This window comes from Pelophylax lessonae (genome assembly GCF_965119305.1).
Source record: "Pelophylax lessonae genome assembly, chromosome: 1".
In the NCBI taxonomy this organism is placed as follows: Eukaryota; Metazoa; Chordata; class Amphibia; order Anura; family Ranidae; genus Pelophylax; species Pelophylax lessonae.
This window is the reverse complement of record NC_138768.1, coordinates 627679891-627698894: the sequence shown is the minus strand read 5'-3', so window position 1 is coordinate 627698894 and position 19004 is coordinate 627679891. Positions and strand designations below refer to the sequence as shown.

The 19004-nt window shown below is 41.6% G+C and overlaps 1 protein-coding gene across 1 annotated transcript in view; it reads left to right on the top strand.

Annotated features, from left to right (window-relative positions):
* Nucleotides 1-2412: 2412 nt before the first annotated feature.
* Nucleotides 2413-19004, top strand: part of ANXA5 (annexin A5) — a 53235-nt gene continuing 36643 nt past the window's right edge. The window contains exon 1 of the mRNA XM_082247974.1: nucleotides 2413-2452. Within this exon, the coding sequence (XP_082104100.1) occupies nucleotides 2444-2452 (9 nt within the window). The 5' untranslated portion in view covers nucleotides 2413-2443. The remainder of the gene's footprint in view (nucleotides 2453-19004) is intronic.

Here is a 19004-nt window from a genome sequence, read left to right as displayed (position 1 = left end):
ATGTTGGAACGCATGGCGCATGCGCAGTAAGTTGTTCTAGTCCGTACGTCACTTCCGGTAGCAGACTCTGATAGGTAGAGGTATATCTGACAGAACACCGGCACCTAAACTTGTAAACAAAAAGTGCCAAATAGACTATTTCACAGCGACCGAGTGAAATAGTCTGTTTCACTGTATAATCAGTTTGTTGCTGAGCAGTGCGGGGTGTAGCAAGATGGCCGCCGCCACCTTTCTTGCTATACTTACTAGAATACAATAATAATACAAATGTAACACTGTGATTCAGTATATTAGGTCAGTTTACTGGTAAAATAAATGTAAAATTCAGGACTTGCGTGGGTGTCGCAAGTCCTGGTCGGCAAGTGTATAAGTGCAAATTATAGTTACCCTTCAATATCTTTTTTTTTTTTTTTTTTTTTTTCAAAATGATTTTATTGCCTTTTCTAAAAAGGTATCACATTTTATAGTTTTTTTAGCCTTTCTTAAACGATTAAGAAATGGTGTAAAAATGGAAGTAAAATAAAGTAAATACGCTGCTGAAATAAAGTTAAAAGAGCTGCTTGGTACAAGAATGCTCTGACTTTCATGCATATGGTAACAGTGCAAATTTACAAGCTGACATTGATTTGCCATGATGTAGTAGTTATTTATACTACATGTGTATTCTGTGTATGAGGAAACATCCTGTGGTAGAGAAGTGAGGCAGCTGAGGGCAGTGCTAGTGATGTAGGGTGTGTCTGTCTGGGAAAGCTGAGTTCACTTCCACACACTGGGCTGTGGCTGGGTCTCCATTACTTTCTTCACTCAGCCTGATCAGCAAGCATCTCACTGCTAGCCAGAGGGAGGAAACACAACAGGACATGTAAGTGCACACCAGGACATATATTGTCTGTGTATTATACTGCCAGGGGGATTTTACAGTTCACACTGTCAGGGGGATTATACAGTTCACACTATCAGGGGTAGTATACAGTTCAGAGGTAGTTCCAGGAGGAGAGGAGCCTCCAGCATCAGCAGGATAAAGCTGTACTTCTGTCAGCATTTTGACTTGCTGCTTTGCAAGCAAATACTGCAAGCAAAAGTTGCGATATAGACAGGAAGTTGTTTGCAAATGTTTGTTTAAAGTATAACTAAAGGCTAATAATAATAATAATAATAATAATAATAATTTTTTATTTCGTTTTGGGTCTAGAGCAGGGAAGGATTAGAACGCCTGCAAGGTTGTGTGTTTTTTTTTTTTTTTTTTTTTTTATTGCCCCTGTTCGGGAGATTCAGTCTCTACTGTTCTCATTGAAAGTGAAAGAAACTCACCAAATTTTGTGTTGTCACCAGAACAGGAATAGAAGGGAAATCTTCCTTTTGGGGACAACCAGGGATATTCTTAGGCTAGGCTCACACTATATGCAGGTTTGGAGCTGCTTGTTATCGCACCAAATTCTTAATGGCAACCCCCCACACACTTGTAAACAGCAACACGTTTGCTCGTGCTGGGAACCACGTAGCACTACTACTACTTTGATTTTTGGAAAAGGTGCAGGGACTTTTTCCTGGTGTTTTCTGTAGGTACAGCAGCCCATTAAAATGAATGGGCTGCAGTACCCATGCAAACCAGGCTGCATAAATTTAGCCTTACTTTGGAGGGATTTCCTCTCCCTGTTTTGCTTATGGGACTGAAAGTGAAGGGGAAACTTCTGGAAAAAAAAAATAATCTGACAAGGGTTATAAGCCCCCCCCCCCTTCCATTACTGTACTCTGTCCAAAATAGGGAAATTTTCTTTTTTTCCCCCCCCTTTATCAGCGCTGGACTTTAGGAGGCTTTCTCCAGTAAGGCAGTACAAGCTGCAGGCATGCACCATTGGTCCTATTTCTTAGTTCCCAGTACCCCCCAGCAACCAATCAGAATTGATTTAATCTAGCTGCGATCTAAGCAGTGGCTTTTCATTGGTTGCTTTTGGATTATTGCACTTTTTAAATAAAGCTATATGTTTATTTTTTTTTTTATAGCATTTACAATACCAAAAGATGATTCCTAAGTGGTTGCTGGTAGTTACTACACTTGCTAGATCTAGAACTCTGGTGACTACTAATACTAAAAGAATCGTATTACTCCAGTGTATATGTCACTATCAGATGTCACCTGAACACAAAACCAGGGAGGATGATTGATTTGCATACAGCTTACCTGTGTGTGTGTGCACAGGCCGAGCTGGAGAAAGCAAACCCTCCTACTGTACTACAGGAATATCTTTGTGAGTACTTTGTTATATCTATTAAACGTCCTCGCAGAATGCCTTATTTTTTTGTTTCAAAAATGTTTTTGGTAGCCAGCCATGGCCTTGATTTTAAGCAGTGCATGATCTGTTTACTTAGCTATTACATATTTTATAATTTAGCCTTTACTTCCCTTTGCAGCCTTTGAAACCTACTTTACACTAGCAGCAAGATGGCAACGGTAAGTGGATACCATATGATTTTGTAGTATTAACTGATCATTGAAACTGAGGGTGTTGCTTTTGTCATGTATTTAGGCAAAATAAAACCTGAAATGATTTGTTTTTGAAGTAAGACGTAAAAAAAAAAAAAAAAAAAAAAAAAAAATATTTTCTTTATTTTCTCTATCCGAAATTTTTTTTTTTATTTTATTTTTTTTTAAATATATGTATTGTTTTTTTCATATTTCTGCATTGCGCCCCCCCCCCCCCGCCCATCAATTGTTTAGACTCCCCATGTCTTGGATCTAAATCAAGCATTCCTGTACATTAGAGATTAGCTCGGGCGTCCTCTAAACTCTTCTCTCGACAAACTCCCAAATTTGCGCTCTCTATTTTTTATTTTATTAATTTTTTACTCTAAAGAGCAACAGGCTGGGTCACTTCGACTCTGCAGCTCTCCACTTTGTTACGTGAGCTGTGGGGCATAAACGACCTGCCCTGCAACTCATTGAAGTTAAAAAACAAAAAACACATTCGTTCAGCTAGAGGTGAGTTTCGAGGATGTTTGAGCTCATTGCTACTCCACATTTGTCCCACTTGGGCCTATGTATAGATAATACATTTGCTATTACATTTGTACTTTATATTACACTAGATTTCAGCCAGTACATGATTGTAATGTAATACAGCTTGACCGCTATTGCCTGTATTAATAATTGTGTACAGAGGAATGGCCAGGGCATCCATTCATTCTTTTTTTTTTTTTTATTTTTACGTTCGATTTTACCTTATATAAACCAAGAGCAAAATTTAGCTTGTAGTAATCAATAGCATCTAATAAATAGCTTACTAATCTAACTGAATTGTTTCTGCAGTTTACTGAACTGCATTGTGTTTGCCTGCCCATGTGCTACTGTTTTTGCAGTCTATATTTGCTATTGCAGTAAATTTATTTTTGCCCAGTAAAATACTATTTTAGATTGAGATAATAAAAGTGTTGATTCAATAACGTATGCTGTTTATCAGAACAAAACAGTTGTGTTTCTGTATATGAATAGTCCCTATAAAGAGCGATGCAAAGCATTGACGTGTACAGCTTCTCCTTCCTCCTAGTAGAATGATTTTCCATCTATGTGTTGAACCCACCCAAAAAATCTAAAAGGAGGCTGGGCAGTTTGTGCTGTGTCACCGGTCATATGAAAGGGAGTCTGCTTCCAGCTTTCATAGCCGTACAGATGTAATTCGTAACCCCATCAATGCCGAGATGTATTTTCTCACTACGCTCTGGCATTACCTGCCTGCAGGATTCAACTCTGTAGTGTTCACAATGAACTCATTTACTCTAGTACAACATAAGTGGGAGGAAAGTTGCAAAGCAGGTTTTATATGGAGATGCAAATGCAAACTATTTCCTGGCTAAACTGCAAGCAGGGAAGCTAACTACAATTTTGAAGCTTAAAATAGTTTTTAAAGTGTTCTCCACAAAAAACAGCCTTCATTAGTACAAAAGCAGCTTGCAGACCCTAACAAAATAAAAAATCAAACCGCAGCATTAAAAGTGAGACTACCCTGTTGCAACCCAAGAGTTTTTCAGCAGCAGTGTCCACATCCAGAGAAAGGACAACCAAGTCCAGCTGTAATTTTTATTACAACCAGAATACAGAGGATTCCAATGATCAGTGTGAAGGAGGACACCGATGCCACCAAAAAAACTCACCAGACCGCAGTACAGAAATAAGGTAATAGGCGTGCAATCCACATGATGAAAATGTGAAGATCTTGTGTCCTCAATTCTTCCACTGCTCCAGATAGACGAGGTTTACTGACACAGTCCCATTTTGACAGAATTACAAAAGAGCTTAGTGTAATACTATTTTAGTGAACCCATCCAAGTCAAAACTTTTCGACAGCATATTGTGTTATTGCGCTAACTCCACCAAACATGCTTTATCTAATAGGAGTCAATCCTCCAACTGCCACTACTGGACAGCTTGGTTTGTTAAAAGAAGTTGAACAATAAGACCTACTGGCTAGATCAACAGGTGAAAATAAAGGCAAAAAAGAAAAAAAAATGCACCAACCAGATCTAAGGAAAGCGGAAAAATATTACGTTTTTAGTTTTAATGCCGCTTTAATGATCAGCCAATGAAACATAAAATTCCCCTTGCGTTGATTCAGGTCAGAAGGTTTTAAAGTGGTTATTAGCCCCGGTTCACACTTCTGCAAGTGCCGGGTTTGCATGTAATGTCGGAGTGCACTGCTCCTTCATTACATGCGATCAGCTGTGCGGTGCGAGTTTAGCCATACACTTTGTATGGCTAAATTCGCATCGCACCCGCAGCAAACTCGCACAGGAGGCATTTTTGCAGCCGCATCAGGATCGGATCGCACAGCGGTTCACACTTGTGCGATCCGATCCTGTGCGAACTGCAAGATCGCACTGCGATATGCGATCAAACTGGGGGTGTCGTTAAGATTACATTGACACCCCCAGCGTATCGCATATGGCAGTGTGAACTGCCGGGGGTGCGTGTGCGATGCGGGAACAGGCTGCGAGTTCGCAGCCTTCCCGCATCGCATAAGTGTGAACCGGACCTAAAAAGCCTTAACATTTTTTATCTTAAAGGAGAAATATAGCCAAAGCTAATTTTGCTGTACTTCTTCTGTGGGTCACTGGAGTACAGTTTGTTCTGCACTCCTGAACCTGTTCTCTGCAGACAGCGGGCTGAAGTCACAGAGCCTGAGTTGCTGAGAGCCTAAACCACTCCTCCAGTAAGTGCGGGTGTCAGGAACGGAGCTGCTGTGCGGGGGGTGGGGCAAGAGCAGAGCTGCCGTACGGGGGGGGGAGGAGCAGAGCTGCTGTGTGGGGGAGGGGGGCAGGAGCAGAGCTGTCACCAGCTCTCTGCTCAGGGAGCCATGAGAATCGAGAGGTTGGTGGTGTTTGATCGCTTGGTTCTCAGTCTTGGAGTCAGCGAGGGACAGATCAGGGCCGGATTAAGAGCATCATGGGCTTGGTGCTGAGGATTTTAAAGGGCCTTAAGGGCCGTGCCTTAGCATGCACCCAGAGGAGGAAGGGTGCAGCCATGCATGCCTAATTCAACATGGGATGCTGTCTCTGAAGCCCATAAACACATCCATGCATCGGCAACTGTCCCTCCTTGTCCGGCCTTCGTGCTGTGTGGGGAAGTTCTGAGGGAGCTGCCTGGGGAAGCGAGCATAGAAGCCAGACTTCTGTGTTTACAAGTGACAGAAGAGCGGTAACAGAGAATATGGCCAACCCGGGGCCCATATTAAGGTAGGGGCCTGGAGCTGCAGCTCCAATAGCCCCTATGTTAATCTGGCCCTGGGACAGATGCAGCATTGCACCGATGCTGCATCCACCTAGCTAAGTATGATTCTGACAAAGCAACCCATGCTGCTTTTTTTTTTTTTTTTTTTTTTTTTTTTTTTTTTTTTTTTTCCAAAATACATTTTTATTGAAATTTAAACATATAACAAAGTCACATAATAATAATAAGCATCTCAGTGACATAAAAAACACAGTAAGTAACTCAAGTATAAATGGTATACACCTCGTAGTGGTTAGATAGAGCAAGGCAACACAATGGTATCAAGCATGTATATGGGATTGGGCAGGTTTAGAGTCGAGAGCGTCGTAAATAAGGGAGATACCTCTTGATTTAGGGGCAACTGACTGCTAGAATTTCCAAATACGTTCATCTACTTGTACCCATGTAGCTTCTAAACGTCTACAATATGATGTCAGATCGGCCTGTGTTAGATATTTGTCAGCAAGGGAGGAGAATGGAACCACACAGAGTTCGTCATCCAATGAGGCGAGAGGGAATTCCCCTCTCCTCCCAACTAGTAAGGGATAAGTCAGGAATGACTTAGTAGAGGGAGCTCAGTGGGTGTGTTAAGACAGCGGCTGTGTAGTAGTCCTTCAAATTTGGAAGACCAATGCCCTCTGCTAATTTGTGTTTTTGTTGGATTCGCAGAGAGTAGCGGGATTTCTTCCCTGCCCATACAAATTTGGCCAACTGTTTCTGCATAGTAGTGAAAAATGAGTGTGGGACAGGGATGGGAAGGGTGTGGAAGATATATAAAAGCCTGGGCAGGAGCATCATTTTATATGCCGAAAGTTGGCCTGATCAGGATAAGAAGTCGTTTTGGAGCTTGGCAAGGTCATGTTGAAAGGACAGTATCAGTGGGGTGTAGTTTGCTTCATAGAGGCCTGACAAAGATTTCATTAATTTAATTCCTAGGTAAGTCAAAGGGCCTGTGGACCAGGGGTATGGGAGTGAATTACTTAATATAGCTGTGGTATGCGGATCTACATTGAGACCTAATATATGAGATTTGGAAGAGTTAACCTTTATAGAAGGAAACCTTGGCGAATTGCTGTAGGAGTGCGTGTGCTCGGGGCAAGGAATGAGACGGGTCTGAAAGAGTAAGGATGACATCCGCGAAAAGTGACAATTTATGTTGGTGGCCACGGGACGCAATGCCGGATATTTTGGGATGGGACCAAATAAATTCCGCCAACGGCTCCATTGCAAAGGGCAAAAATTAGAGGAGAAAGGGGACATCCCTGTCTGGTGCCATTGGAAATAGTAAAATTTTTGGAAAACATGCCCTCACAAAAACAAAGGCCGAAGGGCATGAGTACAGGGCCATAATGGCATCATGGACCTCTCTCTGGATATGCCAAACTTCTGCAACACCTGTCGTAGGTATTCCTAGTGGACTCTATTGCACGCCTTCTCTGCATCCAATGCAAGGAGCAGAGAAGGCGATTGAGTCTCCTCGGCCAGATGGACAAGGTTGATCATCCTCCTGGTCATATCAGTCGCCGGCCTACCCCAAACAAACCCGACCTGGTCGGCAATAACCCGGGGGAGAAAGCCCGCAAGGCGGTTCGCGATAAGCTTAGCATATAGCTTGATGTTTGTGTTTAGGAGTGAAATGGGTCTAAAATGTTGTGGGGAATTGGGCTCTTTTCCTGGCTTCGGCAGTGTAACAAAAGGTAAAAATAAGGATAAATAAACTGCGCTAACTAAAAACAAATATAAGCAGTTAGCACACTAAAACAGACGTGTTATTAAGCAATATAGAAAAAAGTACAGTGCAGCGCTAAAAAATATACTGTATAACAGCATATGTATGTATGTATGTGTATGTGAAAAGGCAATCAAGTCCCAAGTGAAATAACACAAATCATCCAAGGTGAAAAGAGTGATCCAAGAAGGACATCTGATCCCAACGCCAACAGGAGAGGTAATGGTTAAGCGCTCACCGGAACATGTGGACCCAACTTATCATATGATAAAAGGGTCAGGAAGGCTCATGTATATCCTGCAATTCTTCTTCAAGTTGTAACACCGGATATTCAAGTTTGTAGTCAGGGGGTCAAATTGAGACGAGTATCCTCTTTTTCTCTCCAGATGACATAAAAATCCCAGACAAAACAAACATAGTGTAATTCCGGTTTGAACAATTTAATAAATGAATAAAAGTACACTTACAAACATCCGGGATCAAAAAAAGCAGTGAATACAGGTATACAGATCAGGCAATCTGTGACATAATCCTGGCTGCATAAGGCTAAGGACTAAGTTGGGTCCACATGTTCCGGTGAGCGCTTAACTATTACCTCTCCTGTTGGTGTTGGGATCAGATGTCCTTCTTGGATCACTCTTTTCACCTTGGATGATTTGTGTTATTTCACTTGGGACTTGATTGCTTTTTCAAACATATATATGCTATTATACAGTATATTTTTTTAGTGCTGCACAGTACTTTTTTCTATTCAGCAGTGTGACCACTGTAGCTGTAAACATCTCTGGGGGGAATGAGGCTTTGGATTTAGCTTCCTCGAAGACTGACAGTAGATGCTGTACATGCTTCTCTTTTTAATGTATTTCTTACATTAGGGTAAAAAATGTTTAGGCATTAGTATCCCCCCCCCCTTTTACTTACCTGAGCTCTCATCAAGTAAGCAGTGGTGGTGGTGAGGGGGGTGGGATTTGTGGCAGCAGCGGTGGTGTGAGGGGGGTGGGATCAGTGGCAGCGGTGGTGGTGAGGGGGGGTGGGGATCAGTGGTGGTGGTGGTGAGAGGGGGTGGGATCAGTGGCAGCGGTGGTGGTGAGGGGGGTGGGATTAGTGTCAGCTGTGGTGTGAGGGGGGTGGGATCAGTGGCAGCGGTGGTGGTGGTGAAGGGGGGTGGGATTGGTGGTGTGGGGGGTGGGATTAGTGGCGGTGGTGGAGAGGGGGTGTGGGATCAGTGACAGCGGTGGTGGAGAGGGGGTGTGGGATTAGTGGCGGTGGTGGAGAGGGGGTGTGGGATTAGTGGTGGTGGTGGAGAGGGGGGTGGGGATCAGTGGTGGTGAGGGGTGGTGCAATCAGTGGTGGTGGTAATGAGGGGAAAGGAATCAGTGGCAACGGTGATGGTGGTGGTGTGGGGGGGTGGGATCAGTGGCAGTGCTGATGGAGGGGTGCTATCCTCCCCCAGCACCACTGCTGCCTCTTGCTGATTCTTCCCCCCCCCCCCCCCCATCAGATGAGATCTGCGGGGGTGGTGGTGGAGGATTGGGTCAATTGCACTGCTAATTACTTACTCACTTTGTCAGTCAATTCCCCCTCAGCCTTAGTGCCTCTGCCTGTGCCTCTTCACACATGCCTGCAGGGATGCTTCTTCTGACATGGGGGCCTCCTAGCAGAGAGCAGAGCTCCTCCCCCTTCACTGTATTGGTCGTCAGCTGACTTTCGGCTTTAGTTTCCGCCTCAAGCTTCTCTCTCTGCAACTATGGGCAGAGTGGATAGGGAGGGCGATCTGCAGTGACACTTCTCAGCCTCCCCTTTGCAGCGAGCAGACAACTGCGGCCACCCCCCCCCCCCCCAATCACACAGTGGCGGAAAGGGTGGGCGGAACAAGTAGGCGGGCCTTGAGTGCCACTGCCCTCAAAGTGGCCCCAGGGCAGTCGGCCTTGCTGGCCTACCGGGAAATTTCCCGACACTGCGCTACTTTAACTGACAATTGTGCGGTCATGCGACGCTGTACCCTAATAAGATTCATGTCCTTTTGTCAACAATTCTGAAAAAAACTATATTTTTCCCTTTCTGCTATATAACATTCCCAATAAATTTGTAAAAATCTATTTTTTTCATAATTTTACGCCAACCAATTTGTATTCTGCTACATATTTTTGGTAAAAAAAATCCTAATAAGCGTATTTTGATTAGTTTGCGCAAAAGCTATCGCATCTACAAACTAGGGGAAAGATATATTTTATGTCATTTTTTTATTTATTTTTTTTTGTTTTTACTAGTAATGGTGGGGCATACGACATTGCGGCGGACAGATCAGATAGCTAACTGACATTTTTGACACTTTTGGGGGGACCAGTGACATTACTACAGTAATTGGTGCTAAAAATATGCACTGTTACTGTACTAACGACAGTGGCACCCAAAGTATCTATTTTGCAAAAAGTTAAATGTGCTTTTACTATTTTTTTGCATCTGAACCTGCAAAGTATTGGATCATCAGCGCAGTGCTTTGGCTCCTACAGACTTTCTACAGCTCAGGGCATACCAGGGTGCAGACCTTCAGATTACAGAGCTGGAGGAAGTATCAATGGACTACAAATGTAGTGAAGTCAATGCGCTCATGCTCGATTGAAAGCTATAATCCTTCTGCCATGGTGGCAGATGCGACTGTAATGATATCATGTACTGGACACACGAATAGCCAATGGCTGAGCGAGATGACCAAAGTGTTTTGGCAGGGGGGTTATACCCCTGTTTTAACACAATAGAACAGCAGGGGAGATCGCTGTACTAACATCGGATTGTTTAGTACAGAGCTGAGCTGTAGTGTTTTTTTTTTTTTTTTTCCGTTCAGGGTACTAGGCTGAACGAAAAAAAAAAACAGTTGGTACTACTCTTAAGAAAAGAAAACTGATGCAGCCATCACATCAAATGATTGCTAATTTGTTATATATTTTTGGTTTTATTACCTCAAATAGCAGTTGTGGGTTCATTGAGTGAGTCTCAAATATGTCATGGCTTGGGGCAACACTTGGCAGGATGGCAATTTGTTTTACTTTTTTGTTTCTGTTATCACTTTCCCCCAACAGCCCAAGCACTTATAGTATAGAAACCATGTTGGAGCTTATTTTACCACTGCTGAGTGAGTACTGTGTATGCCTATGCTTATAAAATATAGTATAGGAATGCAAGTCCATCCATCTACTAAAAGGAAAAATACATACTTGGTGATCTCTTGTTTGCTCTTTAGACACTTCCACGCTGAAGTCTTTATAAGTACTTCTAACAATTGTCTTTTTGTTATATATGAGAAGCCAAATATTTGACACTGGTGGAAAGCTAAAGTCAAGAACACATGATTTTAGTCTCAGATGATGATCCTCAATGAGTAATGCATACCCTGAAACCTCTTCATGTCATGCTATGCCATGTATGAAATTCCAATCTCTTTACATCTCAATTAGTTTTATGTCCATTCATTTCTACTAAACCATTCATACCATTTATACATCTAACTCCCAATGGTAATTGTTGTTTGTCTGTATGTCATATATAGTTTAACAAAGTTTAGCTTTTCATAAGAATTTAGACAAACTGACATGCACAGTTCCTTCTGAAACCTATTTGATAGGTTGGGTTGCTCCGTACTTGCCCACTGCCCCATGGAGTACAACTTGGAGGATTTAAATGTTTCCATTAGAAAAATACGGCATCCGCCATTGCAAACCTTTTGAAAATGCTATTTGATTGGCTGTCACACTGAACATCGAGCTTCAATACTTTCTCTGACATTGACCCAGATTAAGTATGTACATCAGGAAGGTTCCTACTTAACCATTGTGTTCCAACTTATTAAAGCTTGAGAGTCCACAAGATGTCGGACAGCTTGGATTTTCAGAGGGATTGATCTTTGATGGCACACTCATGTAACCTGAGAAAAAAACAAATCAAGATATATTATATTATATTATATATATATATATATATATATATATATATATATATATATATATATATATATATATATATTACAGTGGTTACGGAAAGTATTCAGACCCCCTTAAATTTTTCACTCTTTGTTATATTGCAGCCATTTGCTAAAATCATTTAAGTTCATTCTTCTTCCTCATGAATGTACACATAGCACCCCATACTGACAGAAAAACACAGAATTGTTGACATTGTTGCAGATTTATTAAAAATGAAAAACTGAAATATCACATGGTCCTAAGTATTCAGACCCTTTGCTCAGTATTTAGTAGAAGCCCCCTTTTGATCTAATACAGCCAGGAGTCTTTTTGGGAAAGATGCAACAAGTCTTTCACACCTGGATTTGGGGATTCTCTGCCATTCCTCCTTGCAGATCCTCTCCAGTTCTGTCAGGTTGGATAGTAAACGTTGGTGGACAGCCATTTTTAGGTCTCTCCAGAGATGCTCAATTGGGTTTAAGTCAGGGCTCTGGCTGGGCCATTCAAGAACAGTCACGGAGTTGTTGTGAAGCCACTCCTTCGTTATTTTAGCTGTGTGCTTAGGGTCATTGTCTTGTTGGTAGGTAAACCTTCGGCCCAGTCTGAGGTCCAGAGCACTCTGGAGAAGGTTTTTGTCCAGGATCTCCCTGTACTTGGCCGCATTCATCTTTCCCTCGATTGCAACCAGTCGTCCTGTCCCTGCAGCTGAAAAACACCCCCACAGCATGATGCTGCCACCACCATGCTTCACTGTTGGGACTGTATTGTACAGGTGATGAGCAGTGCCTGGTTTTCTCCACACATACCGCTTAGAATTAAGGCCACAAAGTTCTATTTTGGTCTCATCAGACCAGAGAATCTTATTTCTCACCATCTTGGAGTCCTTCAGGTGTTTTTTTAGCAAACTCCATGCGGGCTTTCATGTGTCTTACACTGAGGAGAGGCTTCCGTCGGGCCACTCTGCCATAAAGCCCCGACTGGTGGAGGGCTGCAGTGATGGTTGACTTTCTACAACTTTCTCCCATCTCCTGACTGCATCTCTGGAGCTCAGCCACAGTGATCTTTGGGTTCTTCTTTACCTCTCTCACCAAGGCTCTTCTCCCCCGATAGCTCAGTTTGGCCGGACGGCCAGCTCTAGGAAGGGTTCTGGTCTTCCCAAACGTCTTCCATTTGAGGATTATGGAGGCCACTGTGCTCTTAGGAACCTTAAGTGCAGCAGAAATCTTTTTGTAACCTTGGCCAGATCTGTGCCTTGCCACAATTCTGTCTCTGAGCTCTTCAGGCAGTTCCTTTGACCTCATGATTCTCATTTGCTCTGACATGCATTGTGATCTGGAAGGTCTTATATAGACAGGTGTGTGGCTTTCCTAATCAAGTCCAATCAGTATAATTAAACACAGCTGGACTCAAATGAAGGTGTGGAACCATCTCAAGGATGATCAGAAGAAATGGAAAGCACCTGAGTTAAATAGGAGTGTCACAGCAAAGGGTCTGAATACTTAGGACCATGTGATATTTCAGTTTTTCTTTTTTAATAAATCTGCAACAATGTCAACAATTCTGTGTTTTTCTGTCAGTATGGGGTGCTATGTGTACATTCATGAGGAAGAAGAATGAACTTAAATGATTTTAGCAAATGGCTGCAATATAACAAAGAGTGAAAAATTTAAGGGGGTCTGAATACTTTCCGTACCCACTGTGTGTGTGTGTGTATATGTGTATATATATATATATATATATATATATATATATATATATATATATATATATATATATATATATATATATATATAATAAAATATAAAATATAAAATATAAAATATAAAATATAAAATATAAAATATAAAATATAAAATATAAAATATAAAATATAAAATATAATATAATATAATATATAATATAATATAATATAATATAATATAATATAATATAATATAATATAATATAATATAATATAATATAATATAATATAATATTTTTTTTTTTTTATTATTAAAAAAAAAAAATGAATGATTCCAGGAAAAGCATACAAGAAATGCACCCATTCATTAATAGTCCAACTGTCTTGTTAAATCCCCTGTTGCCTTTAAGTGTTTACTGAGTCACTGTGACACATTCTTAGAAATGAGTCATGTTGAAATTAAAGCTGAATTCCAGGGAAAAAAAATCTGTCAAAACGGACAGACAAATACTTTGACAAAAAAACATTTTATTTATAATTCTGACCAGCCACTTCTATGGTTTTATACACATCAGGCAGACCGCACAGACAGGAGGGTGATGCCACTTTCTTTATTTTATTAGAGAAATACAGTGGTGCTACTCCTCAACCACCGCATGCTGACTGGACAGTGAAAGGGTAGTAACCAATTTACTGTCCTTAACTCTGCTCACTGTGGTCTCTTATCCTGTCCGCATGTTCCCTGTAGACACAGTACTGTGCAAAAGGTAGGTTTAGGTAGGTGTGCAAAAATGCTGTAAAGTAAGAATACTTTTATATATTATATTATATATATATATATATATCATTTTTTTTTTTAGCGTGTGAGTTTTTTTTTTTTTTTTTTTATCAATTTACAAAATGCAAAGTGAGCGAACTGGAGAATAATCCAAATAAAATCTTTATTTGGTGTGACTGCTCTTTGGCTTCAACACCGCATCAATTCTTCTACACTTGCACACAGTTTTTGAAGGAACTCGACAGGTAGGTTGTTCCAAACATCTCAGAGAACTAACTACAGATCTTCTGTGGATGTAGGCTACCTCAAATCACTGTCTCTTCATATAATCCCAGACAGACTCGATGATGTTGAGATCAGGGTTCTGCAGTGGCCAAACCATCACTTCCAAGGACTCCTTGTTCTTCTAGAAGGTGAAGATGGTTCTCAATAACATTGGCTGTATATTTAGGGTTGTTCTGCTGCACAAAACATTTTTTTTGGCCAATGGTATGGCATTCTGGCTAAACATCTTCCTGTATTTCTTCGCAGAAATGCAGCTACAAATATGCGAGGATCCTCCACCATGCTTCACTGTACCGCTCTCCAGCCTTTTATGAACAAACTGTGTGCATGTGTACCTAGAGGAACTGATTCTGTATTGAAAGAAAAGGGTGGTCACACCAAATGCTGATTTCATTTGGATTTCTCTTCTGTTCATTTACATAGTTACATAGTAAATATTTAACTATGTAAATGAACAGAAGAGAAATCCAAATGAAATCAGTATTTGGTGTGACCCCCCTTTTGCTTTCAAAACCGCATCAATTTCTCTAGGTACACGTGCTCAGTTTGTTCATTTACTTTACATTTTGTTCATTGTTAAAAATAAACTATTAACACTTCCATTTCTGAAAGCATTCTCAGTTTTACAGCATTTCTTCACACCTGCCTAAAACTTTTGCACAGTACTGTACATATGCCTCCCCTTTTTCCATTCTAAGGGTAGACTCCCATTTATGAGATCCCCCGCAGTGTGTTAATGTGCATTGCTTTGCTCGTTTACATGCATTAAGGAAATACAGCCCATTCATATTGAATAATGAATAACCTGCCAATACACTGCAAGAAAAATAGTTTGTTTAGACCAAAAAAAAATCCAGTGTACTCCTGTTTAATCCAGGACCAAAGTCCCGCTGTAAAAAGGTTGCAAGGATCTAGAGTTTTCTTTTTTGAAAGGGACATGCAAAGTCTCTCTTGCAATTTATTTTCCTATGCATGCTGCACAGTGCATACCCAATGCTGTATATAGCTGTTACATTCTCGACATGCTGAGAATACAGTCAGTGCTGGAGATGATGAAAATCCTATGCACATGAGTTAGGGTTTATTTAGACTTGCTTTTGGGGAGGGTGGCATTAAAAAAACATGCAACTGAGCTGCATTTTTGCCCCCACATGTGTGATGCTTTGCTTTGGGTCCTTGGCAATACCTATCAAAACTATCACCCTTGTCGCATTCAGCGGGCAGTCCTATGCCCAAACATGACCCGTTTAAGTGAAAGGGGATGTGCTGCAATTGTGGCATGGTGGTGAAGCATGTACTGGGTTAAAACGGGCAGTGAGAAGGAATCCTATCCCCTCCTTACCACCGGTCAAATGCCTGTGAAAAGTGTTCTGAATGTGGATCGATTTCCAGAGGCACAGCTGTTTAGACGCAGTTATAATCAATCTCCCTGCCGACTCAGTGAAAGAAGTGCATAAGCACTTCTCTTATGGCAGAGCCTGTAAGATGGAGATCTTTCCCATCTTCCTGCGCTTAGGGCCTCAGAGCACAGAGATTAGGGTGTGCCCTGGCACACATATGGCATATGTTGTGGTTCAGTCTGGATCTGTCTGAAAAATTGACAGATGGATCTAGCCAGAACACCCGTGTGAAAGGGGCCTTACTATCAAAAACTATGCTTTTGCTGTCTTGAAATACCAGTGTTGCCCAGACATACTTTAATTATTTTTAAAGATATTTTTTTTTTTTGTTAATCTGCGTGGCGTTCAGCTTTAGCTTTACAGTGTACTGGCTTACTGGTATGTAACCGAGGAAAGGCGTCCTATGAATTATTAAGCATGCACTCTGGTAATATGAATTTCCTACAAGTCCCTGAAGACAATTTATTATTTTGTTGAGATTTTTTTATTTTTTTTATTATGATGGTTACATTAGATTTGTGTGCTCTAAAGAGAATTTTTTTGTGGTTAAACCTGACAGCACACTGTAATGGTTGTTTCCTACAAAGCTAATAGTGGCTGTAAAAAGGAGGAATATACTTTTTTTTTCATATTTCTAAGTGTCACGTTTTCTGTCCCACCCATGGAATGTAAAGAAAAAGGGGTTCGAATGAGCCCCTTTTTCTAGATGGGATGGCGACAGGCTAGTTAAGAATAGGAATCCCATTTAGCCAGTGATAGGGGTTGCTGGGCAGAGTTAGGTAGGGAAGCCAGTGTATGGTCAGAATAAGCCCCAATCGCAGTGGGGCTTATTCTGTAGCTAGGGAGAGCAGAGTTTAAACTAATTTGTGCCGGTCCTCTTCCCGCCTTTGAGCCTGCCTGGGAGCTATTTAAAGGGGGGCTCAGCGCCTGAAGCATCACTTACCTCAGAAGGACTTCGTGGCAAGTTGACAAGTTTTGTTCCCCTTCCCCCCCCCCCCCCCCCCCCCTCCCCTTGGCTGTCGCGGCCAGTTTATACTTGTTAGGTCATCTTTGCGTGGTGCAAAGAGGGACGAGTTTTTGGTTATTTACCACTTAATGTGATGAGTATGTTTGGATAATTTGGTTGGTTGTATTATAACTTTTGGTAACCTGGATCTTAGTGATCGGGTTAAAGTTTATTTTGCTTATGTTAATTTATTGATACAAGTATTAAAACGGCCGCGGCCTTTATAATTCCAGATTGGTGTTCAGTCTTTTTATTTTAGTATAAGTAATTAAAGTATAGAAATAAGTCCTGTCTGCTATCCCATTGATCTCGCAAGGCAGCCTTGCAAAATCCTATGTCAAGAAGACTAGGCTTTTTTTTTTCTGTCAGTTAAACAGGATACTAAATATGTAATGATGCAATAAATGGCTATCTAAGGATCTGTAAGCCTGAGGCATAATATGCTGACTTCTGTGCCAATATCATTATCATAATTGAAAGTAGGAATGCATGTAAACAGCCTGTAGGCAGTACATGGTACCTTGTACTAAAGGAAATGTTTAGTATATATCCCTTTTGGTGCTTCTATAACAGATTGTAAACTCTGATGAGTAGGACCATCATTCAGCACAATTGGCAATGATTTTCTGTAATTAAATGACTGTTAATGTAATTTAAGTATGTTCACTTGTATACCCAAAAGTAGCATGTTGTTTGTTTGCATATCTCCAGATTTGTTCACTGTAATGCTAAACTCAGTTGATGCACAAATAATGTTTAAAGAATACCTTCATCACTATTTTAGTTCCTTCAATATATCCAGAGTAATAGGTTTATGAACATAACCTTTTCATCCACCTTACTCCCCTCCTTTATACACTGCTCAAAAAAAATAAAGGAACACTTTTTTTTATTCAGAGTATAGCATCAAGTCAAACTCCTAGGATATTGATCTGGTCAGTTAAGTAGCAGAGGGGTTTGTTAATCAGTTTCAGCTGCTTTTGGTGTTAATAAAATTAACAGGTGCACTAGATGGGCAACAATGAGACAACCTCCAAAACAGGAATGGTATTACAGGTGGAGGCCACTGACATTTTCTCCCCCCTACTTATCTTTTCTGAGTTTTTCTCACTAGTTTTGCATTTGGCTAGGGTCAGTGTCACTACTGGTAGCATGAGGCGATACTGGACCCTATAGAGGTTGCACAGGCAGTCCCAACTCCCCCAGGATGGCACATCAGTTCGTGACATTGCCAGAAGGTTTTCTGTGTCTCTCAGCACAGTCTCAAGAACATGGAGGAGATTCCAGGAGACAGTAACTCTAGTAGAGCTGGACCGGGCCATAGAAGATCCTTAACCCATCAGCAGGACCACTATCTGCTCCTTTGTGCATGGAGAACCAGGATGAGCACTGCCAGAGCCCTAAAAAAATGACCTCAAGCAGGCCACTGGTGTGAATGTCTCTGACCAAACAATCAGAAACCGACTTCATGAGGGTGGCCTGAGGGCCCGACCGTCCTCTAGTGGGCCCGATGCTCACTGCCTGGCACTGTGGAGCTCGACTGGCATTTGCCCTTGAACACCAGAATTGGCAGGTCTGCCACTGGCCTCCTATGGTTTTTCTAAGATGAGAACAGGTTCACCTTGAGCACGTGACAGACGTGAAAGGGTCTGGAGAAGCCGCGGAGAAATTTGTTACAGGCAGCATATCATTCAGCATGACCAGTTTGGTGGTGGGTCAGTGATGGTCTGGTGAGGCATATTCATGGAAGGACGCACAAATCTCTACAGGCTATACAATGGCACCCTGACTGCCATTAGGCATCAGGATGAAATCCTTGGACCCATTGTCAGACCCTTTGCTGGTGCAGTAGGTCCTGGGTTCCTCCTGGTGCATGACCATGCCTGACCTCATGAAGGGACAGTATGCAGCCAATTCCTGGAGGATGAGGGAATTGAAACCATTGAATGACCCCCATGCTCGCCTGAAATAAATCCAATAGAACACCTCTGGGACATTGTTTCGGTCCATCTGACACTGCCAGGTTGCACCTCAGTCTGTTTAGGAGATCAGTGATGCCCTGGTCCAGATCTGGGAGGAAATGGCCTAAGACACTATCCGTCGTCTCATTGGGAGCATGCCCCAACATTGTCAGGCATGCATTCAAGCATGTGGGGGGGCCATACAAACTGAGTAACATTTTGAGTTGCTGCAATGAAATTTCAGCAAAATGGACTAGTCTACTGCATCTTTTTTTCACTTTGATTTTCATGGTGTCCTTCAATTCAGCCCTTTGTAGTTTGATTATTTTCATTTTGATCAAACGATGTGGCATCCTTTTATTCCTAACACATTACCTAGTCCATATTAGTATAGATATCCAGCATGATCTTTTTTTCACATTGAAATGTTCTTTCCAAGTGTTC